The sequence below is a fragment of the Falco punctatus genome (genome assembly GCF_963210335.1).
Source record: "Falco punctatus genome assembly, chromosome: Z".
Lineage (NCBI taxonomy): Eukaryota > Metazoa > Chordata > Aves > Falconiformes > Falconidae > Falco > Falco punctatus.
Genome location: NC_137586.1, coordinates 3,139,253 through 3,164,096, shown reverse-complemented (window position 1 = coordinate 3,164,096; position 24,844 = coordinate 3,139,253). Strand labels below are relative to the sequence as shown.

At 38.6% G+C, this 24,844-nt stretch overlaps 1 protein-coding gene across 6 annotated transcripts in view; it reads right to left on the bottom strand.

Annotated features, from left to right (window-relative positions):
* DYM (dymeclin) overlaps positions 1 to 24,844 on the bottom strand; it is a 219,545-nt gene that overhangs the window by 193,170 nt on the left and 1,531 nt on the right. For 3 of the 6 annotated variants that reach the window (XM_080371554.1, XM_080371552.1, XM_080371549.1), the window contains 4 exons: positions 13,830 to 14,007; positions 2,174 to 2,226; positions 1,406 to 1,499; positions 7 to 140 (listed from right to left, as the gene is read on the bottom strand). In XM_080371554.1, the coding sequence (XP_080227680.1) occupies positions 7 to 140; positions 1,406 to 1,499; positions 2,174 to 2,226; positions 13,830 to 13,969 (421 nt within the window). In that variant the 5' untranslated portion in view covers positions 13,970 to 14,007. Of the gene's footprint in view, positions 1 to 6; positions 141 to 1,405; positions 1,500 to 2,173; positions 2,227 to 13,829; positions 14,008 to 18,385; positions 18,498 to 18,723; positions 18,797 to 24,844 lie in introns of all 6 variants that reach the window. The other 3 variants (XM_080371551.1, XM_080371550.1, XM_080371553.1) reach the window with 3 other exon arrangements.

The window sequence follows — 24,844 nt, the reverse complement described above, 5'->3', positions numbered from 1 at the left end:
ACCTACCGTATGAGCCTGGTGCTTTCTCTTCATAAGTAAAATGAAGCTGTAGCTCCTCTTCTGACATGCGACTGATGAACACCTTCAGCAAACAGCAAATAATAAACAGTGCATTGTGAGCCTGCCAAATAAAGAGATGACTAGAAAAGAAGCAGAAAGAAAGAACAATCAGTAATGCTTAACCTGCAAATGTGCATCAAAATGCACAAGAAAAATATATGCCAGAGTAGACACAAAGGGGCTCCTACAGATGAAGCAAGGAAAAGCCAAGGTGCTCAAGCAGGGAGTTTTCAGCTGACATTACAGTAAACCAACCAGAAATGTATTTAAAAGTAGTATTTTTTGCTTCCTGCAAGAGAATACAACCTTACTCCTAGTTAGTATTGTCAAAAACACCACAGTTGCCAGAAGTACCACTCTCTGAAGGGTTCGCCAGATGGCTCACTCTGCTTCTAAAGGTTTCTAGATACTAGAGACTCAAGCCACCCAGATGTTTGAAAAGTTCCAACAGGTTCAGATATAAAAGCTACTCTGGCTCTCTGAACCTTAGCACTCTTCCCAGTTAAATAGCCTTCAGATGACCATAGGCATTTATGGACTTCACGAGCAAAATACAGCAAGATTTTTCAATGCAACACACAAATATTTTCCATGCTTTCTGAATGCAAGGGGAATATAGCTTCATTACATTTTCTTGAGTCCCAATAAGGTATTTTTGGATTAAAGAAGCAGGAGCTATCCAGGCAGGAATAACTTCTTTCTCCAGATACAAGTAAAAAGGTTGAGGGCAGTCCTGGGAGCAAGGGGCATTAAAAGGGAAGTCTTCCTTTTTGAAGCCCCAGATCTGATGAGAGTTGGACATCTGTCTACAGGTGTTGAGGAACAATTCCAGAAAGCTTCCTGCAAAAAATATAGACAGCTGCACACATAACCTCTTGGAGTTTTCTACTGCTGAAAGGGGCAAGCAAAACCAACAGCAGCTGCATGATATGATTTGAAAGCAATGTCTTTATACAGAAGTTTGTGTTCAAATCCAATTTTAAGTATTTCCAAGATAAAATACTGGTTCATATATTAAGATTTAGCTGAAAAGGTCAGGTGCTTTTTAAACTGCTCTAAACCAGTAGTAACCAGAAGTTACACTATTTGTACACAAATGTCTTTATGTAACACACAGGATGAACACAAACATGTCATTTTCCCCAGCAATCTATTTACACTTATTACACTTCATCTTCTGTGTTTGGAAGAGTACTAGATACTTGTTCTGTTTCAAACAATAATTTAAGAGAATTTTAAGTTTTAGTCTGCATGTTAACCAGCAAAGTAAAAAACTCAAGAGTTAGGAGAAAAAGGAACATTTAAAAAGTGAAATGGCACACACAGCTTTTTTCCAGGTACTTACTTCTGACATTCTGCTGAAATTTTTAACTCTTTGGTTCTAGAAAGAAAGACTTTAATCAATGACCCAAGGTTTCCTGTTCGAGGATTCTTCTCAACTAGATGAGGAAAAAAAATCCAAACATATGATTATATAGCGTGCGTAAGTTGCCACTACTTAATTCAAACAATATCTAGAAACTAAATTTTGATGTCTTAAATATTTCTACATAAAGCACAGTATGTCTGTTTTTCTGTAGAGCTATTGCTGGTTCTTTTACGTTTCTCCAGTACATGCTTTACTACCCCATAACTGTTCTCTAAACATACTTTTCATCCTAGACTTAAAATATCCTAAATGTGGAGCTCATACCACTTCCTTTCCAAGACTTGTCTACAGCACAATAGTCTCCTGTCAGAAAATCAGGCAGATTTTCACAACTAGCTTTTACCTTCTTGAACATCACTGACTACATTTATACTACCCCTTCCCTTCATCCTCTGATTAATTCTCTCCCCTTACTGATCAGCTTCGAGGGCAGAGGGAAAAAGATCTAGTAGGGATGAAGTTACTTGTTTTAAACCTTTCAGTCATTTCAAGTCATTTCTACATAACCGTTAATAATGGAAGTTTCTAAAAGCTTGGGATATGTATAAACACACTCCTTACACTATTTTAAACTTATTAGTAGAATGCACACAAGTAAAGCACACTAAAGACATGGATGTGCACTTGAATGCTGTTTCTTAATTTTTCTGATAAAGCAGAAAAAGAGATGTCACAATTTCTTACCTAAAGACTTGCAGATTGAGATTGTGGCTTCTTCCAAGAGCTTTAAATCAGCACTAGAGGAGGGGAAAAAGAAAATAAAAAGAGTTATACAAGCAACTGTGTTCCTGCACTTGAAGTGAAAATGCATTACAAACCAGTAGTAAAATATTTCTATGAAGCACTTAATTTTACCAATCCATTAACTGGTTTACAGAAATATCGCAGAAGCACAGAGTGGCTGAGGTGACAAGGGACGTTTGGAGGTCATCTTGTCCAATTTCCCTGCTCAAGCAGGCCCACCCAGAGCCAGTTGCCTAAGACCACATCCAAGTGGCTTTTGAGTATCTCCATCTCCTCTCTGGGCAACCCATTCCAGTGCGTGGTCATCCTAGCATCAGGCAGTACAACATGCATTTGAAGTACAGTGACTATAAAACAGGAAACTAACATTCAAAAGTGAATTGTTTGTCAATGTGAAATGATGTCACTACACCATTTATATTACTACTACTATCTTTGTGGCTTCAATGGTGCCATTGAATTAGCTTGATGCCACCAAAAATACACAGTAGCCTACAGAAAGAACTATTCTTTTACAAGAATGATCACATGAAATAACATCTTTTGAAAAAGCATAAAGCATCCTCAACATGTCATTTAACCTCAAGCTAAACACCACTTTCCTTTAACTGATGTTATTATACTATGCAACAATCACATCAGATACACCAAATTTTTCATAACTTCATTAATTGACAGTTGGTATGCCTCAATGAAAGCCATCAGCTGAAAAGAACAATAAAGCACTAAAGCAGAACTTGCCAACAATCACTGAAAGGAAATACCGGCTGTATCAAACACATAAAAAGACATTTATATACTTCTACCAGTGCAGAGTAACTGATTCCTGAAAACAAAACAGAAGAATACATGGGAAGTCTATTTTCCCTTAACAGACTGGGGGGAGGGCGGAAGGGGGGGGAACACGGGACAGACACGACACGACAAACAATAATCAGACATGGTGTCCAACATCACATTAAACAATAAGAAGGTGTCCCAGTATTAACACCTACAAGGCAACTTGTTCCACTGTTTCATCATCTTCATGGTAAAAAATTTCTCCCTTCCATCTAGCCTGAATCTCCCCTCTACTACTTTAAAAAACATTTCCCCCCTGTCCTATCACTACAGGCACAGCTGCTCAGGTTAAGGGAGAAAATTGTACAGACTCTACACAGACTCAATTAATATACATTCTGAACTACAGGAATGGCAGTCCTGAAGTTCCCTAGATTAAGAGCCAGTCCAAAAAAAGTAACAGTTTGATGCTTGCAAATGTAACACAGTACGTAATACTGGCTGAACAATTTCAGAGCTCATGCAGCTACATCCTTGTAATTAAAGGTATGAAAATCACCATCTTCAGAATAAATAGGAAAGTAGCAATGTAATGAAACCTGAACAGTAACTAAGCTTATAAAAGTCAGTGGTATGGCTTCTGTTCAAGCACTCCTCTCAAAAATACTGCAAAACTTAATAGTGCCATAATTGGATTGTCAAAGTTGCTGATGCTTCCTACGCATTAAGTTTTCTGATGAGTAACCTGATTTATACAAAAACATCAGAGACTGAAGAAAAAAAGGGCATGGTACCACATGCACTCTCTCTGTCCCACCTGCTCAACCCCATCTCAGCAACGACCTACAGCTCTGCCAGCCACCTTCTAAAAGACTGTAGTGGGGGCAACAGTCCCCTTTCTTTCCATTTTTAAATTTAGACGCTAACCTAGTTTACAGCAGTCCTAAGAACTGTTGCATCAACCTGAAATTAACTGTGGTGCTGTGTGGGAAGCCCCTAAACCAGGTCTGCTGCTCAAAATCTAGCGTGGAGCTGTGGTCTTAGAAGCTGTTGAGTGAGCTGTGCCCAAACTCCTGGGGACAAGAAGAGGGGTTAAGGATATTGGTAGAAAAAAGAGCCAAAAAAATTATTTTAAAATTTTTCAATAGGAAATGCTTCAAGATAGAGACATCAAACAAATTAAGGTTTAAGATGCCTGCAAATTTTCCTGCCTATCAGACTAATTTACTGTGTAGTGAGCTGAGAGCAGAGACAGCTCTTCAGCTACAGCTCAATATCCTATGACAAATGTAGATTATGCAGATTGGCTTTTTTTTTTATTCAAATATCAGCATTCGTTCCTCTCAAATTGTTTTGAAACTTCAGTCTCAGAAAGAACAAACTTACACTGTCATATATACTTGAAAAACAGTAGACTTACCCTCAAAGGTGGTCTCTTGTTTCAGTGCTAAAAACAGAGTAATTAAAAACAAATGGTATTAAGCTAGAACTCCCTGCCAGCAACTACAGACAACAGAGTTTAAGTCTATATGAAACAACATGAAACAAGAACTTTTTGCACTTTAAAAAAAAAAAAACACACAAAACCAACCCCCTTTCTAAATTTGTCCAGCTGGCTGCTTGTCATCAGGATGTATTCCTTCCTCAGAGCTGACAGGCAGGGTGAACATTATATTGGAACACCAACTCAGCAGAGACTTCTTAGGTACTGAGTAATCCAACACAACGGAACCCACCTCCCACTATCCAAAGATGCTGGGACTTCTGTAATACAGACTATGTGATTACTGTAATTGCTCCAGGATTAAAACCATAAATGCAGACATTCAGCTTTCAATTCTAGTTAATTTTCCCCCTAATGTCTAAGCAGTTAAGACAAGTACAACATTCTTGGGGGGAGGATGAGAGGTATATTCCCTTTGAGTTACTAAAACCCACACAAAGTCTTCAAAAAAGTTCCACAGTTGCCTCATTTCTGCATGTTCTCAGAATCAGAAATAGTGGCAAACCAAGCCAGACCTTCAGATCTTCAGTAAAGCTTTTAACACTTGACTCATTCTTTTTCCTACCAAAACAAAGTTTGAAGCTTAAAAATTAACCACAGCCCACTCCCTCTTATTCATACATCAAAACACAAAACCAGATTTTGCCATACTCAAGACTAGGCAACACCACCTGCAAAATTTCACTCCATGCAACATTAACACCTAGCGAGGAGGAACTACAGCATAATACCACCCCAATACACACACACCAGTGAAATGGTGTTCTTACACATAACAGAAGTAATACTACTGCTACATCCCCAAGGATGGATTCATGGAGAAATAGTGGGCAGTACAAAAAATAGCCACCCATTACGAGGTATCTGGGGCAAAGCTTAGCAGAGGCTTTCTTTTCTTCACTTGGGAGGAAGGAGAAGTGAGAGACATGGAAAAAACTGTGTTTCTTTTGTCCTCTGAAGACAAAAGACATTAACACTTAAGCAAAAAATGCCTGAGCCAAGATTCAAAGGGTGGCACAAAAGAAACGCTACAACCAGCTGTGGTACTGACTTTGCTCTACAGTCCCTGTGGAGATGATATTTGGTTAATGAATGTACATAAAAATGGAAACCTAACACTAAAACATCCATCCTTCCATTGATCCAAAGAGCAGTATTTATAGTATTCAAACTATTTTTCAGCACTAACAAGACTGTACTGATCACAAATAATAGCTCCCATTCCCTGAAAACCCTCACCTGAGGAACATGGGTTGCCTTGCTGCCAAATATATGTGTGTAGACATGCACATTGTATAGATATGTATTTCAAGAGCTTGCTACTTGAGACAGAAGAAAGTCTAAAATGCATTTAAATTGATCCCCTTCAACGTACTACATTTAATTGTAACCAAGTACCTATGGGAGGATCAAGGAGAAAACAACCTTTCAGAAAAGAAAAGGAAAAAATCCCACACATTTTCCACTCTGCAATTTTATCTACCAATACCTGGGAAAACAAAAATCACACCTTTTCAGAACTGAAAAGAAGCTTCTGAAAGACATTATTTTCTAGAGTACATAAAAATAGATGAGAGATTCATTAGGGATATAGGAGTAAAATATCCCCTGGTCTGAGAATTGTTAATATATTCTCAACTAGAAAGAAGTATCAATTTCTAGCAATAAACAAGCAGAAATGTAAGTAAAACCTTCTGGCTGCTTGATAGCACTGCTGAGCACCACTAGGAGAAACCCAGTAACATCTAGTAAAGCCTGGTGTGGAGGAGACACCACTTTGGAAGATGTTCATGTGCACATAGCAACAAACACCAGCTTCAGGCCATGGATCTTTTAAATTCACGATCACAGTGACCTGGGTGAGTTTGTACATGTAATCATATTATTTCAACTAGTACTACCCGAACTAAACCATCTGGTTTTGGGAAAGTGGTACATATCACAATCGTATTTACCTGTTCCACAATTTTCCAAGCAAAAGGTATCACCTGGTGTGGAGACTCAAACAAGTTGTGAGCACAGGGGGTAAACATTAAGGATTCAAAGGAAAATATACTTAACCACACAGACCTGACGCTCATTTAGATCCAAGCAAATGTGTGAGGTGAGGGATTGCTTCCCACATACTTTATGAAAAAATTACAGGCTCCACAGGAATTCCTGCCTCATCCTGTGATCTGGTGGCCAGCATTTCCAAATTCCTTTATAAAAGCAAGAAATTATTTGCTTTTTTTAAAAAATGTAGACAGGAGGCCCACAGACTTCAGCAAAATCAAAATTAATAATAATAGTGAAATCTGCTTCCTGACAACACAGACTTCTTTAAACAAAATGGTTTTATCTTGTTTTATGTTACAGGTATCAGGACACGAGGTTTTACAGTGGCAGTAATTACTGCCTTGTAACATCTCAACATGGCAAGCGGCAAGAATGTTTTGCATACAAATACAAACCCATCTATACACAGGAAGCATCTATGTGCTGCCAGGTATCACACATCAGGGGTAGAAGTAAAGAGTAATCAAGGGTAGCCCGTTCCACAGGAGAGAGGTCTACTATGCCTACATCACATAATAAGAACTCTGTACTAGGAAGGGGAGAGAAGATACCAAAATTAAGTTCAAACTTGCAAGCTCAAATACTGCCTTGATATACTACTAGATAGATATACTAGATAGAATACTAGAGGTCACCTCTTTCCTGATACAAAAGTTAAATCCCTCAAATCTGTACTATCATATAAATGCCATTTGGGAATTGGATGCACACACCCCCATTCAAACATACAGGAACACTAACACAAACCAAAATTGCCTCTTTATATTTCACAAGGAAGAGTGAAAATTATGAGTTCCCTATCATATGTATAAGCAATGATGATTGACCAAGTAAAACATAATACCGGATCAGTATTTAGACAATACAAATTCTGTTTTGCCTTGTTGAAATTGCTCTTCTACCATTTCATAACTGATCTTACATCAAGCTTTTTATTTTGTTGGTATTTAATCACTTGTATTTGTATTTACTGATTACAGTACAAGGAGTTACTTCATCAGTGAGTTAAGTTTTCTGTAAGAAAGCATCTTTCAGTACAGGTAGAGAAGATTGGTAAATTAAGCAGTCTATTGCTCAAAAAAATTGCACAGTTTTCATTGACTGCAGATTTTTATTTCTGGCTTCATACTACTAGAAAACTGGATTACGCTGTCAGCTATTCTGGCATATATTGTAAAAAAGCATTACTTCCAAAAAGAGGAAGAAAAAAAAAAAAAAAAAGAAAAAATATCAGTGGAGTTAGAGTGGTTGAATTCAGTTGCCTTACTTTAAATTTACTAACAATCAGTCCCAAAGACTTCAGCAAAACCGTAATTAATAAAAGACAGCAAATGTTGCTTCCTGAGAGCAGTCACCTTTGAAGAACGTGGTTTTACCTGATTTTAAAGGCATCACAATATAAGAGGTTTCGAAGTGGCAGTGACTACTGCTAAAATACCTCATTATGCCAAAAGGAAGTATTCTGCATACAAACTAATTATAAACATGCTCATACCACAACACCTACCCTTATAATGATAAGAATAAGGTCCAACAAACCACCTCTAAAAGAGAGGGGGGGGAAAACCACAAGGGAGCAGCTTTCCTGACAGGTTTTTCCTCTAAGTAAAGCTTTTCTCTTTGCCATTGAATAAAAAAACAGAAGAATCAGCCCATTCAGTAAATTCATACTGTGGGAATGCTGACTTTAGTGGACTAGCTGGAGGAAAGACGTCAAAGAATAAAAAGCTGCATATAATTTATTGTACCAATTTAAAAATGTACCACATTAAGGCAAAATAAAAGTTGCTCATTTTTATATCTTTCCATTAAGGGCTCATGAACACTATTCTTGAACAAGCGACTCATTAAAAACTCTGGGGAAGGAACAAAGCGGAACAGTAAATATTAAGCACATGATTTTCAGCAAGTTCTGTGTTAGTTAATTCTGGTTTAAGTTTTCCATCAGGAAAGAATTGTAACTAATACCACTGGTTAGGAGAAGGTTGCATTCTTGGTAGCAGCTCACAGGAGCACCAAACACAAAGGTCTGCCTAAACCAAGAGCTAAGACTCCAGTGTAAACCTCACAGCTCTTGCTTGTAACAATAACTAAAAATGTCATCCAGAACAGCTGTATTTGATTTTTCCAATATCCAAACATTATTCAGATTGATAAATCAGCCACTTGAAATGTAGGAAGTGGCAGATTTAAAACATTTCATACGATTTTAATGCAGCTTCCATGAGTCTATTCTGCACAACGAATAAGGACCCATGAAGAAAAAAAAAAAATGAACATGCAGGATTGTGAATTTAGATCATCAAGTACTTCCTAATGGCTAAACCAGAAATTTCTCAGAAGCCTAAGGGGATTTCACCTGCTTAGCATCCATGACCTGCTTTACGGAAGAGGATGTCACAATACACCTTCTACCGTGAAAAGTTTGACACAACCTAAAACTAAACTGCTGGTAGCTTTTCCTTTTACTATCGCTTATGCATATACTGCTTATCTTCTACTGCTCTTAAACTGTGTAAAGCTTTACCTGCCAAATACCCGAGACAGGCTCTGGCTGTTACTATCCACTCATGCTATGAGCAGCGATTCACCGTCAGCTCATTTCTGATTACTGACAGCTGATTCATAATCAGGGTTTGTGAATGCACAGACTAGAATTACTCCCACTTGGAATATTCACTCTTAATACCTGCTTAAGAAAATCAACGTTATGTGAGGAAGAAAAAACAGCCCAGAAAAGCAGAATATTACACTCCCAGCAGGCAGCTCTGCTTTGACCACATGCTTTCACATTCATTTTTGGATGGCACAGCAGGTTTAAGCAATCCCACCCTTCAGCCCAACAGTCGGCTGTGCCCCAAAAATCAATGCCTCATTGCACCAGTATTGTTTTGTGGTGCCACCCTAAGAATCGCTCTAGGGAATTAACTTGGCTGAAAAAATAAACACTTCTTTTTGCTGTGGTGTTTTTCAAACAGATTAGGTCCTGATCAAACCCACAGCAGACCCAAATAAACACTGGAAGGGATAGTGAAAGGGCAAGGGTATCTCGCATCAGTATTGCTGACAGACACACAGCAACTGTGCACTGTAGCACTGGTATTTGGCAAACTTTATTCCCCCACGCAAACTACCTTGTGTTCTTCACAGAAACTGATGAAAAAGTTAACTGGACCGAAAAAATAAACCCAGTGAAGAAGACATGTCAGAGTAAACGAACAATGTGCAGAACCACAAAGAGAAATTAACATACTTATCAGGTCTAGGGCTGGGGGCAGAAAGCAAAAGAGAACCAGGAAGATGAGAAATGGATGAACAGCGGAAGAGATCAACCAGACTGAAAGGGAGAAGGGAGAAAAGCAAAAGAATGACAAACAAAAGAGTGCAAAGTGCTGAGGAAAGCAAAGCACAAGAAAATGAAGACGGACAACAAAGCAAAGAAAGCAGGGCCATTAAAAGATCAGATCACACCTTCATCTTTCTCATATTAGAAAGCCAGGAATTCACACTCTCAAGCCAAGGCCCTGGGCTTTCAGTTTGGGGGATTAGAAGACTACTGTTCCTCAGAAGATCCAACTCAATCTGGCAGTCCAAAAGATTTCCCTTTAGTAGGTGTGATCAGCTGTACCTGGACTAACTGGACTTCTGTAAAGCAAAGAACTATTCACACACTCCTCACTAGAGAGAAACACTAACAGAAACGTGTTAAAACCCTGCAAACTTTACCTATACATGCTGATTCAGACTGCCCTTAAAGGTAGCATAGGTACCCTTTGTCTTCCTTACAGATATCAATTCCTTGCTATGGGCAAGGTTTCCTGACAATAAGGTGACTTTCTCTGAAAGGAGGCTATCCTCCCCAGCCCCACCACCTCCCACACGTTGCTGATTTTTGATTGGTTTTTTTATTGCTGCTTGCTTTTCCTACTACCATATATTTTTGTACCACCTTCTATTTCCAGGTTTTTCTCCTCCTCTTTCCCTGTAGTACTGCCATATGTAGAAGTGTGTCCAAAGCAGCATCCAGACAATGTGATCTTCTTCTTCCTGGGAATCATATCAGTCCCATCCTTGCAAAAATTTGAGGAAATAGGATAGAATAGAACAGAATCATAGAACAGTTTGTGTTGGAAGGGACCTTAAAGGTTGTCCAGTTTGAACCCCCTGCCATGGGCAGGGACATCTTACACTAGACCAGGTTGCTCCAATCCCTGTCCAACCTGCCCTTGAGCACTGCCAGGGATGGGGCACCCACAGCTTCTCTGTGTAACCCGTGCCAGTGTCTCTTCACCCTCCCAGTATAGTATTTCTTCCTAATATCTAATCTAAATCTCCCCTCTTCCAGCTCAAAGCCTTTCCCCCTTGTCCTATCACTACAGGCCCTGGTACAAAGCCCCTCTCCAGCTTCCCTGTCCGCCCCTTTAGGCACTGGAAGGTGCTATAAGATCTCCCTGGAGCCTTCTCTTCTCCAGGCTAAACAACCCCAACTCTCCCAGCCTGCCCTCAGCAAAAGTGCTCCAGGGTCATCTCTGTGGCCTCCACTGGCCCCGCTCCAGCAGGTCCATGTCCTCCCTGTGCTGAGTACCCCAGAGCTGGATGCAGCACTGCAGGGGGGTCTCACTAAAGCCGAGTAGAGGGGCAGAGCCCCCTCCCTCGACATGCTGGCCGTGCTGCTTTTGATGCAGCCCAGGATACGGTTGGCTTTCTGTGCTGCAATTGCACACTGTTGGGTCATGTTGAGCTTCTCATCTACCAGCACCCCAAAGCCTTTCTCCCCAGGGCTGCTCTCAAATCCACCCTCCACCCAGCCTGTATTGTATAGATCTTTTACTCTAGAGTATCTCCAATTACCTCTACAAAAACATTTATATGGCTCCAAATAACACCTGCAAACAGTCACTAATTTTGCAACAAACAATTGGAAAAAGTATAATTTAAAAAGAGAAGAAAACTTTAAAATTCTGTCCTGTTTGACAGGTGAAAACCGGCTCCTTTCCGTAACAGACACAAACCAGTATCTTGCTCCTGTCAAAAATATGACCTACACTCAAGCCTCATTAAAACGAGAGTTAACTTGGTATTTCACAAGCTTTCAATCTCAGAAATGAACACTGACCTCTGTTGTTTTGTTCCTGCAGGCAAGGTTATCTGATTTAGACAATGGCTGAGGGTGCTGTGCAGCCAACATCATCTGACATCATTCGTCAAATGGTTCTCTCAGGTAGATGCAATTTAACGGGAAATTTCTGTTTCCTTCCAATTACTAAGCTGCACAAAAGATGCCTCGAAAAATATTTCTCTTCTAGCTACCAGGCAAGAGCACCATCTGGTGTTCAGTTATTTAAACTTTCAACCTGCTTTTGGATCAGGTTTTTTTGTTTGCTTGTTTTTTTATTATGTTTCTTATTTGGTTTTTTGTTTTATTTGTTTTGGGGGGTTTTGTTTGTGTTTTTTTAAGCAAACTTACTCTGCACTTGATCTGACTCCATGTAATGGGGACAAAACAGATGCAAAGAAAGTGACAAGAACTTCCTTTACTTTGGTGGGGGAGGGAGGAGCAGTGGAACAACTGAAAAAAATTGCTGGGTTTTTATATATAACTATTTCCGCCTAAACAAAGCCAAATAATGCAGTATTAATGGACCTCTTAGAATATTGCCCACCTTGTTAGTCATAGGTGGTCTATAAATAACTCCTGTGTCTTCAGGGATCTTAGAAAAAGCAATTGCTCCCTCACCCACTACCAATTATGTACCACCCTTCACAAACTCTACAACCCTTCCCAACACTGTATCCCCTTGCCAGCCTCTGGCTATTCTCTCCATGCGGAAGCCAAAATCCTTCTTCCTCCTCACTCTTGACAAAAATAACACCTAGCAAGTACCTCCCAGTTGTTTACCTTACCCATTTTCCCTCCCAATTGCCTGAACTTTCACTTATTCACAGGCACACAGCAGTAGGACACAGATTATCTACCTGACCTGCTCTTAAATGCAACAAAAATAAATGTGGTTCTTCCTGCACAAAACACAGCACAGAGGTAAGTCTTGTAACATGTGAACTATGTCGCACTAGAAGTTGTATTCCATTCTTCACTCAATCACCAATTTATATTCAAAGTTTGAGAGCTCAGAGTAGTCATAAATCTGCACTAGTTTTTCACCTTCTAAAAAAAAAAACAAAACCCAAAACAAACCAACAGAACAAAAAGAAAACCTCTGACTACCATTCATTTTGACAGGAGCTGTACTTTAACAAAAACAAAACAAAACCACCATCGAAAGTTGACAATAAAATTGGCCAGAACCGCTCTCAAACACATTTCCAATTTATTAAAGATTAAAAGTGTTCCTAATTTTAGCAGTACACATTGTGGCCCATTTAAACCTGTTACACAAGTGTTCAGATGTAGACTGTTACGACCCTTTATGAAACAGCTAGGTCCTTTGCAAGGAAATACTGCTAATAATAAAACACCTGACAGAAAAGTATTAGGTCACACTGTAAAATGCAAAAACAGTTTAAGTAATAGTTAGAAGTATTAAGTCATACCAGATTGTTCTTGTAAGGCTGACAATCAAGACACAGGCCAATGAATTTAGCAATGGATGTGGGTTAACAAAAGGCACAAGGACTTACGTTCTGTATTTCTGGAGATGTGCTATGGATCCTCTTAAAAATAATAATTCTGTTTACATTAACACCACTTGCTAGAGTTCCAAGAGACAGTGCCAAGCTTCTTTTTAAAATGTCAAAGGGGGGGGGGGAGCCATAAAGACTAAGAAACTCAACAGCTAATTCACAACAAAGTCACAGATGTACAATTCACTGTAAGCTGAAACACTATGCATTGAAGTCTTCAGCAACTCCAGAGACACCAGAGTCTTTCCCAAAGAAAAGAAAAAAAGGCACCCCAAAACAACAACCAAAAAATCCAAACAAAAAGAAGAAAAAGAAGAGCTCCCCTGCCAACACTGCAGACCCTATTACTGACCTTTCCTAGCTACCACGAGAATGAATGGCAGTTATAGATATGAAGAAGAAGAAAGGAACCCACAGAAATGGAAGAGGCAGCAGAAAGAGCTTTCAAAATTGGAAACAACAATCCATTTTACATAGGCATTTACTCCTCTGCTAACCAAAACACGAATAATTAGAACTGGAATAATCAACATAACCTCTCATTTGCTTTCAGAAATGTCACTTCTATAAATACATTATCAACGTTTCATTCTCCAGCAAGCACCCTCTTACCTATTTGTTGGAGTGGTAAAGCTAAAAGACAGCAGCTGGTTCCAGAACGGGTCATTCTCGGAGATGGGCTCTGCTCCTGACAATTTTTTCAGGTACTCATTTTCTGGAAGCTCACTGATGCTGCTGCTATTCGCTCCCATCTTCTTTATTTGGCAAATCGCTTTCTAAATATTCATTTCTTCAAGTGCGGGGGGGAAAGAAAGAAACATTTAAAGACTTTTGTACAAAAAAGGAATATACAGACCCTGAATTAGGTATCGGTAATTTTTAGTTCACTACCTTAAGAGTTACTGAAATTTAGCACATAGACACATAGGAAGACGTTAAAAAGGTTTTCTTTCAACAAACTTAGCACAACAGCATCTTCAGCCGAGACTGTGTCATATACTTCAGTCATCATCTCGCTTGCATTTTCCAAAGTTACTCTCAGCAAGAACGCAGTGACTGCTGTATCAATATCAAGGCTGCTACCAGTGGGGGAAACTGTAAGGAATTCACAATTTAAAAACAGGTGTCAAGTTGACAAGCTATTAAAAAATGTATTTTCCAAGTGAATATACACAGATAAAAAAATTAATTTTTTTATTAAATTTAATTAAAGAAAAAACCACCACAATGCTATTAAGTATGTGCTAGGGATGCCGCTCCTGGGCTTCTTACAACTTTCCAGGACATCAGCTTCAGTAATCTTTCATCTTTTGAGAAGAAGTAACTATGACTAATAGCTGTAAAAGTTTATATTAAAAAGAAAACCACCAAATACACACCCCCATCAAGATAAAACCACTGTGCAACGTGTTACTGTGTAACCTAAATACTCCTTCCTGAGCTGGCATAATGCATAAGAACAGGGACAGCTATATTAGAAGATATAAGCCACTATGCAGCAGCAACTCCTCTCTTGGACTCGACAAAGATACAGGATCTGTTTCAAGAATCACTCCAGTACTGATTCTCTTATACTCATCATCTTGGCACAAGCAGGCACAATGGCTACAGAAAAGGCCATTCTAGTAGCAGATAATACTAATAAAGTATAAAAATGAGGAAAAATTAGTAAGAAGAAATTAAGAGATGCAATAAAGAGCTGCAATATTTGCCGCCACCATGGAGGCTATCTGAACTTACATTCAAGATTTAAAGTGAATGCACAGTAGCCAAATAGTTCAGATACAACAAAATGCCAGCACAGATTGAGAGTACAATATAGGATACTATTAACCAATAAAGAGGTCTTTAAGAAGGGAGATCCTACAAAAATGAGGAAATTGTTTATTATTTTCTAAATTTTGTTTGTAGGGGATATTACAGACTGGGAAAACACTGCACAATCCTTCCCTCCATTCTAATACTCCATCCTCCACCATCACTATTAGCTGCTCTGGAAGAATGAATGCAGCAAGATTAAACTTTACACCGACTCAGTGTTATCTGCTCTTGTAACAATTCCACTACTGTAACTCTGCCATCGTGCACCCAGGGAGCTCTATTTTTATGAAGCAGTTTGGTTTCTACCACCTCCCTTTATATCTGTCCAAAGGGGAGAGAGATATAATAACCCTATAACCCCATATATGCCTCATTTAGCAAAAAGCTCTGAAGACACTGTCTTGTAGCATTTGCAGAAGCTTTTTTTTGTAATGGGGACTACCTGCAGGAGCAGAAATTTAAAAGTGGCCTATGAGTTAAAAAGGAAGTTTGTGTCAGGGAATTCTGTGGAGAAGCATTAAAGGATTATACAACGTAATTAGTTTAAGAGGATTTCCAGAACTTTGCTTGAATGCTTACTCACAGAACAGAATGAATGCATCTAACTTGAACACAATTTTGCTGTCTCAAAGGAAAAAGCTCACAATGCAGTGTATGCTACCTTTGAAAGAAAGCCAATAAATACTGAAGTTATAGAATAAAGCAGAAGAGAAACCAGTTTGTATAACACACAAAAATACTGGATCATCAGTTATAAGTATAAGAAACAAGGTTCAGCTTGTACATGGACATCTCAGCCCTGCAGTCCTTGGTCTGCACATGTCCAACTACCGCAGAAGACAACAGCAATGCTGTTGGCCCTGGACTCGTATTTTGGCTTCCCTGCATCTTTAAATGACTTAATAGTCATACATTTAAACCTTTGTTTCTCAGAGTATAGACAGTTGAAGTCCATGTCTGTCTCTAGTTCCCATCCTCTGCTTGTGCGTTCCAGCTCACGTAAGGAGCAGCTCACTTGCTCCACGATGAACACCCAAGGGAGAAGAGAAACAAGAGGTAGCTGGAGCCCTGCTGGCAAATTCTTCCACCTTAACGTACAACTCTTGAGTTCCCATGCCAGCACACTGACTCTGCCTTACATGTTTATCCTGTTCTCCTAAGACGAGTCACTCTATTCTCACAGCTTGCAGCCGCTCCCAAAGCCCCTCACTGAACCCATTTTCCCAGAAGTATGAGAGCAACGGGAACAGGCTGCAAGCTAGATCTTGAAAAAACATCTTTCCAGACTTCCTGCAGTATCCCAGTAGATTAAATGCTATTAAAACAAATCCCCCCAAATAAATAGTGCTTTAAAAGCAAGTTTTAGCAAACTATTTGTTGTCTATTTTCAGAGTCAGCGTCAAATTCACATTGCCCAAGAATGTGCCCACTTCTGTGGCCAAAGCCGTAGTCTCGAGCAAAGAGTGGCTAGCTAGAACCCCTTGGGAGCTCTCCCTGAGCCTCACCACACAGCTGGCTCCTTACAAACTGCAGAGAACATTTTTAATTCCACAGCACTTCCTCAAAGTGACACGAAAAATAAGACACTAGCAGATTTATTTTTTCTTCTAAATGAAATAAACATCAAGCCATTGGGATCTGTCAAAAGGATCCAGTTGCTAGCTTGAGCCCTAAATACTTGTAGAACTAGTTAGTAACTATGTGGACTTTGCAAGCTTTGCCTTCTACTCATTTGTGAGCTAAATCTTACAGCAATCAAATAAACATGCACATTTTTCTCTCTCTGTTATATCCCAGGAGGGTTTTTTTCCCTCTCCTAAGAACATTATATTCACTATACTCCTCTAAAGTGAAAAACTCAGCAAGTTCTACAGAAACCTATTGTAGACAACCATACTTAGAAACATACAATAGTTGTAATAAAACTAACCTAAGTTCCCGATGAAAAGAGTTAGCTCAAAACGTGCTGAAGTACTCTGAAGTGACTTCATGACGCAGTCTGAGCACGTTGAGTTCCTACAACCTGACCCATCACAGGCCCAGCTTTAAATGAGGCATTTCTAAGGAACTCCAGCTATCAGGTGACAGAAGAAACTAGTCTTTTGTTCAGAATTCACGAATATCCTATAGAACAGATGTCTAAAAATAATTAAATTTTTTAAAAAATAATCATTTAGTTTCCTGGTATTTTAACAACAGTAACAGATTAACCCAAATGCTTTAACTTTGACGGTTACATGTTACCCATGATCTCCAACACATTTCCAAGACAAATGCTATCAAATAATACTAAATTAAATTCCAGTCACCACCTTCAATCATTTTCAAACATGCTATTAAATAGCAAATGTGCTTCTTTTAGAAACAGCTGCCTTTGCTTTTAAGAGGTACTACTGCTGTGCCTCTAACATTCTACACTGGTTAAGGCTGTAGAGGTTCAAGTCTTAGACAACATAACAAGTTGGTCAGTACTTGGAACACAATTACCACAGTATTTCTTAAAAAGTATCTAATCGTTACTTATCCATTATTTTCCCTAAACCTGACTTTCATTACAGCCCCTGCTGCACAGAAAAGCTGCTCCAGAGGATCCCAAAATCACTTCAGAAGGCAAGGTTAAACAGATTCTGCTTCCTCCTGTGCTGAAGCGGGATAGCCACAAGAAACACCAAATAACAGGAAATCCCCTTTCACTCCAGAAAGAGTCAGTCCTAATCCCAGCAGTAAACTGCCAGTGAAATTTATTTTTTTCAAATACACTAAGTAAATGCATGGTTCATAAAAAAAAAGTTAAGTCTTCTCCTGAAAAGCAATTAATCTAATTATTTGGTAAAAATATACAGACACAATTTATCACAAGTCATGTAGTTTAACACAGTATTATTACCTCTACCAACAACAATTCTTTCCTTTTAAGCTGGGAACACCCCCAAAGAATTATAGCCTGGTCTGCAAGTGTCATGCTCTATTAAACCTAACATCTGTTCAGTCCCAGAACTTGGCTCCACAATGCAGAAGCAGATGCTTCACAGCAAACACAAGGGAGTTTGTTTTGCACATCAGGACTCATTCCAATCCCAAATAGCCAGGAGCAGATATATCCCAAGTTTACTGTCCCTTCTAAGAGATTTTAGTATTAATTATTAACAATGTTTACAAGAACGTAATTTTCCCTCTTCAAGTTAAAATCAGTTCAGCAACACATATATGCTGTGTCTGAGCTCGTAACTCGAGGTACAGTGTTATGTACTGTTGAACTTGGGAAAAACATCTGTCATGCTCTCTAAGCTTTCTATTTAAATAATTTTAGACAAGTATATAGTTCCATTAAGTATTAAATCTCTTACCGGTCTCACAACATAATTGCCAATGCTGACATTTTGCTAATCCATCCAGTATAGCTAGCGCCCCTTCCAAAACTATCCTTGCCATGACTGTCTGGCTGAGTCTGCAGACAACCTGAATAATAAAGATTATATATAGTTGTTTGGGTTTTTTTAAATGAGTACTTTACAGTGTAAGAATTTGAGACAGTCATGCAGATGATTTTCCCCATGCCATCTGAGATCTGGTCTCTAGGTCAGTCTTTAATACAACCATATGAAAATAAATAAAGAAGTAATGTTATTATACATTTGAAAACCTAACAAAATTTCATTTCCATATATAACAGCACTTCGGTTACCTTTATAATTTGCTGCTTTATGAACTAAGGCAAATGGACATCATTTTCCTTTCAAGCAAAGCAGCCAATATCACTGTAAAGATGAGAACATATGAGATGTAATGCTGCTTATTCAAGTATTAGCAAAGCTGCTACACTGAGGTTTTTGGCTGATTCCTATTTGCATCCAAGAACTGTGAGTTTCAGACCATTTTTCACCCATAAGACATTAAAATGTCCCACAAAATCCTAACATAAAACTTCCCATGCAGTTACAAGGCTACTGCACTACATATATAATTCTCTACACAGCAGAAGACAGGAGACATATTAACATTAGGTATTATACAGCTCCAGTAGCTGAACTTTACTGTCCATACAATATATTTAAATTCTGCCTACTCATTCATACTATAATAACACTTACACCTAAGGATCAAATCCTTTGTGGACTAAGTATCATACACAACATACCTACACAACTTAACTGGTATCGTACCCACAGATAAAGAACAGTCAAAAAAACCAAAACACCCTAAGTTACATCTTGTAGATGTATATTCATGTGCAGGACCAGAGTTAGTGGTCTAAAGCAGGTGCAGAGCCCTCAGGTTTGTTCATGGGAAACACTCATTTAATGTGTTTCATCCTGCCTTACTAGAGCAGGGAAAGCTACAGTGAACCAGAAGCCCTGTTTCTTTTGCCTTCCTTAAGATCCTCAACTTTCTGCTCCCAGCAAATCAGCTTGTGTAGTTCACTAGCCTGTTTCTGTCACGGTCTCAATGTTCTGTCCTAGCTTATTCCCAAATTCAAGATTTTACTCCTACTAAAATATTCCTATTTTCCATGCAACGCACGAAATACCTCAAAACATGTCTAGGCACACTGAAAGGGAGGCAGTCAAACCAAAGACAGCGGATCAAGTAAGTCCCAGCTGATTTGAGCAAGTGCTTGCATGTACTGCTTTAATCTTCACCCGCTGCACCTCAACGCGGCTAAACCTGTACCATGTTTCATCACATCCCAAAGACTGCAAAATATTCATGACGTAAGAGATGTTATTTCTGTCCGCCAGTAAACACCACGCAGCACTTGGGACACAAAAGAAAATAAAAACATGCCGAAAGAAACTATGTCACCTGGACCCTCACTGTATCAAAAAATCAGAATCTTTGTATTGTTAACTATAATTGCTGCTAGAAATACCTACAGTGTCTGTACAGAACAATTTTCCAAGAGAGAAGTGAATTGGGTACCACACGTACCCAAGGGGACCAGAAAAGGACTAACAGATCTTAAACTGTAGAAATGAGCACCGATACTGTAAAACTAAAGAGATTTTATTTCAGTAGCAAAACTAGTTTCTCTTACGTACATAATCTCTAGTCACTTTCTGCCCACCTCCAGAAAAGAAGCCAACAAACAGTAAGTAGACCTTACAATTCAAATCACACTTAAGTTAGCTCTTCAAAGCGTGCACTTACACATCTGAAAAGCAAAGTGACAAAGCTCCTTTAGTAAGGATGGCTTTCCAGTTTTCCTAGCGTATTGTTTACTCACTTGCACTGCTTGGGGAATTGTTTTGGTGCTGTTAGTGAGGCTAAAAAAATAAACAAAAAACAGAACCAAGAAATGTGATTTGATCTTTCTTCAAAGACAAAAGCAGTTATATAAATATTTCACTCACACCAAGAGATTCCATTAAACTTCACACACAGTCCAAAAGGAGGTACGAAAGCATCCGAATTGGTGTTACCAATTAAATTGGCAAAATTTTACTAAACAAACCTAATGATGCAGAAATACATACCAGTAAGAATTCAAGACTGTAAAAGGGATACTTAGGGAAAAAAAAAATTAAAATCTCAACAATCCTCATAATTCAGGAATTTTGCCATTTTTCATCAGAGAAAAGCACCAAAATAACCTTTGTTTCTAAAGGATGTTAATCAGTCAAAATATTTCAGGAATAACTAAATGCCTGGCAACCATCAAAAGCAATCAAACCACTACTAAGAATTCACCTTCTCTTCTACACCAGCCACATATAACCAAGCAGCTAGAGAGATTTCAGAATGGAATAAATGCATTCTTCATGACTACAGATTTTAAATGTTTCCTACTGTTTTTAAGTTAATGAATTACGCAGTAAAGACTGTTCTGCTCATTTCACTTTTCACTGTCCCCATTTACAATTTTCCTCACCTTTCCTACTGCGTATGTGGTGCACTCCTTCCTCTAAGCCCCTTTACTCACACCTCTCTTCCACAATGAAAGTGTTCAGCCACATACAAGCACCAAAAAATTAAAAAAAAAAACAAAACACACAAAACCACCACAAGAAAAAAAGTTCTTGTGCAAAGCAGGAGACAGACAAGATATTTTTGCAAAAAATATCACATACAACCTTTTAAAGAACCTTTGCAACCTGAGGGCAAACACTACCCTTCATAGCTTTCTAGATATTGGTCAAATCCTCTATTTCTCCTCTAACCATTATTTTTCAGACTCTACCAATCCGATGGCTACTGTCTGGGGGCATGAAAGTCTCTGCCATATCTACAATCCTTTAATATATTTTTGCAGCAGCACAGCACACTAACCATTTACCAAGTACCAAAGTATGTTTCCTTACAGCTCATTTTAAGGACAGATGTACTTTTGACAGCAATAAGAAATGCAATACAATTATGAAATGGTCCACAAAATGCTTAAATACAAGAAAAATAAAGAAAGCACCATCTTAAGTCTTTAGGTATCTCTCAACATCAATTATCTGACTATTCCACTGTTTACTTGGCATGGTGAACAAACACAGCATCTTTTTCGGTCCTCCTGGCCGGTAACTTGTTCTAGTGCCTTCCTCTTCTATAGCAAGTGCCTGAACAAAGCAGCACTGCAGTGACATTAGTGCAGTCTTACAGGTTCCACTGAAGCCTAGAGTCTTGCACACAGCAGAAGTGATTAATCTTGATAGATTTACTGCAGGCAAAGAAGGCCTCTCATAGGGAAGGCAAACAGCAGCTGAAAAAACTACTGATGATATACTATGTTTTCTGTTCCAGTTCCTTTTCAACATGCATTTTATGTGGGAGCCAATTGTCAATAAAAGCCTAATTGTGAAGGGCACAATCTGCTTACTTTACATCCCACCTACAGGGCACTTGTCCTGCTCACAGCTGAAAAAGGAGCTTTTCAAGACCTTCTTAGGTAGTGTATTTCAAGCAGAAGAAATCAGATGTGAGCAAGCCCAGACACTGTGGTCATTGACCAAACTGCTCAACAAGAGATGCTATAAATCACCTCTGTCTTTGCCATTTCACCCGACGGTAATCCCATAGTTTGCTGACTTTTAGTAAAGTGTTCTGAAAGGGAGGTGACAAAAAAATGAAAAAATTAATTCTGTAAGTAAGACCAAGATGTACAGCTTAAGAATTTTCTCAGTGTCATCTCACGAACCTAGCACACATGTTCTTTCATTCTTTATAATAACATATAATCACTAACCAACAATTACTGTTGTGGTGATAAAATCTACTATAAATTTTGATCCCAAAGGAGATACCTGCTTACTTATCTCAAAATATCTTATTTCAGATAACAACTAGTCACCTTCACAGCCTTGTCCTGAACTGGAACTACTGACTCATGGCAGAGGGGGTGGGGCTTGCTCTAACTGTCTTTCTGTCAAGTTGTACCAGATCCAAAAAAGCCTGATGTAAAACCGCCATTCCTTCTTACCATTCCAGTCTTTTGCCCCAGAACAAAAACACCTGATACACAGTTCTCAAAAATATGAAAATGTTACATTAAAGCATTGGACATCAACAAGTAAATCTATGCTTGTGGCTAACGATAACCTTGTTTGAAGACCTAAACCCCAGAACTATCATGTTTCCATCAACCACGTATCAGCCCTTACATAAGCACATAGTTGTTAAGTGGGGTAAGAAACCCATTAATTGACACAATTTATATTAAGGTTGGTTGTCCCGTCTCCCCTCAGTCACAATGTTTTGTCAGAGGCCAGACAGCAGGTACTTAGTAAATCTCTTGAAGGAGCTTTTGCTGATGGGACACGAATTCCACAAACACCTTTCTATTATGAAGTTCAGGGAGCTATTTCACTTTCACAGGTAAATAAGCATCTACTGCATTCCAGTACTTCTTTGCATGGTTTACACACATGCAACAAAATATATCTCCAGTTCATTAATACAAAATTTCACAAGACCCCTGGGTAACTCCTTCATTTTGTCCATTTTTCATGCTGCTACACTCCCACACTGTAACACGATACTTGTGGCCAAATCTCCCTGAAGGTTCAAAGGCCTCTAATGTCATGAACTAAGAAAACTTAAAGCTACAAAAACTATAAAGATCATTTCTCTGACCTCCTATATAATTCCAGTCATAACATTTTATTAAATAATTACTGCATGAAGCCTACTAATTTGAAAGTAGAATTGACAGCACTGGTTTTAGAAATACATCCTATCATAGAGGGAAGGAGAGGTGGTGTGGGGGCAATTAAAAAAACGAAACATATTACTTCTATCCTTACTCTTACACTCCTGTGTCCCAAGCAGAAGTCAGAACTCAAACACCACAAATGGTTTCTAATACATGCAAGAATAATTTCTTTAATCTGGTTAGCAAAACACCATTAGAAGAGAAGAACGCTGGGTCACACACACCTTATATTTCTGTGTAAAAGGCTCAACTTTTCTCCACCTGTTAAATAACCATGACACGTGTATAACATTTTTTAAAAGTTTCGAGAACTAAAAATTCAAATACTTGTCCTGTTCTTTGCAGCGGGCAGATATTTCTTTAGAGGTTTTGTTTGCCCTCACTAGTGAGATTCCTGCTGCCTGCAGGGCAGCTGTATTGGGACTACAAAATGAAAAGAACAAATTTTAACTTTAAACAGGAAAATCAACGAAATACAGAGCTGGGGGGGGGGGGGGGGGGGGGGGGGGGGGGGGAAGAAAGACTAACCAGGAATATGCACAACCCATACTGAGACCTGACTTTACAGCTTAAGAATACACTGCATATCAGTACCAATACTACTGGTTTGACCAGATCCTCTTCCAGTGGCCAAAAAGAGACTTTTATTACCCCAAATACAGCAATGGTTTTCAAAAGCACTATTTTACACAAACTACCTGATAATCTAAGATGGATTATAGCATTGGAAATTTTATTCAATAGGGAAACATTTTATGATTATTGATGAATTTGTTGCTCTTTTTTTTAATCATCTGTATAACTCTCTAAAAATCAATTCATAGTAACTCAGTTACTACCATAATTAAAATGGGCAGCTGAGTTGGCTATAACACAAGTTATGCTAAACCTAGCACAATTTAATAATCCAAGTAGCTAGCTTTGGTATAGTTATCTCATTATGGAAGGAATTTTAAGATTACTCTTACACCTATTTGAGATTTTCTCCCCATTTCACTCTCAGACATAAATAAAACTTGCCTAATGTCCAAAGTGACGTTTCAAAAAGAAGAATTCAACTACCTTTTAATACTTAGATGCTCATTAGAAGGTCTGCATTTTTTTTAAATACTGGTATACTTCACTATATTTCAATAGTTATACAATTATTCTGGCATCTGTACTCTTCCCACAATTGGGCATTATGTGTATTTTTACAACTGAGCCATTTGTCTCTGCTTTAAATGTTGCCTACTGCTAGAAATTTATCTACAACATAAAAAATGCATGTTGTACATAAGGGTAAATCTGTTTTGTATGTATCCCTAGTTTTATATTATATTGCACATCATGATTTATATTGCCTACCTCCAGGGTCTACTGCAAATGAAATTACACTTGCCAAAGTGTGCAATTCCTCTAAGGCGCAACAGGCTTTCCACTCTAGAGAATACACTTTGAAGAAATACTGTTATCATCAGAATTTACTTTTAGTATCTTGTCAGTCATCAGCATGTTAGAAACACCCTGGGACCTTCCTATTCATCTGGTAAAAATCAGTGGAAGCAGCAGAGCCATCTAAAGACTAGTATTAATTTGTTACAAATAGTTGTCTACTGAATTTATCACAAAACACTACGTGTTAGAAGCTGTCCTAGTAAAACATCAGCATAGGACTGGAAGAGAAGGA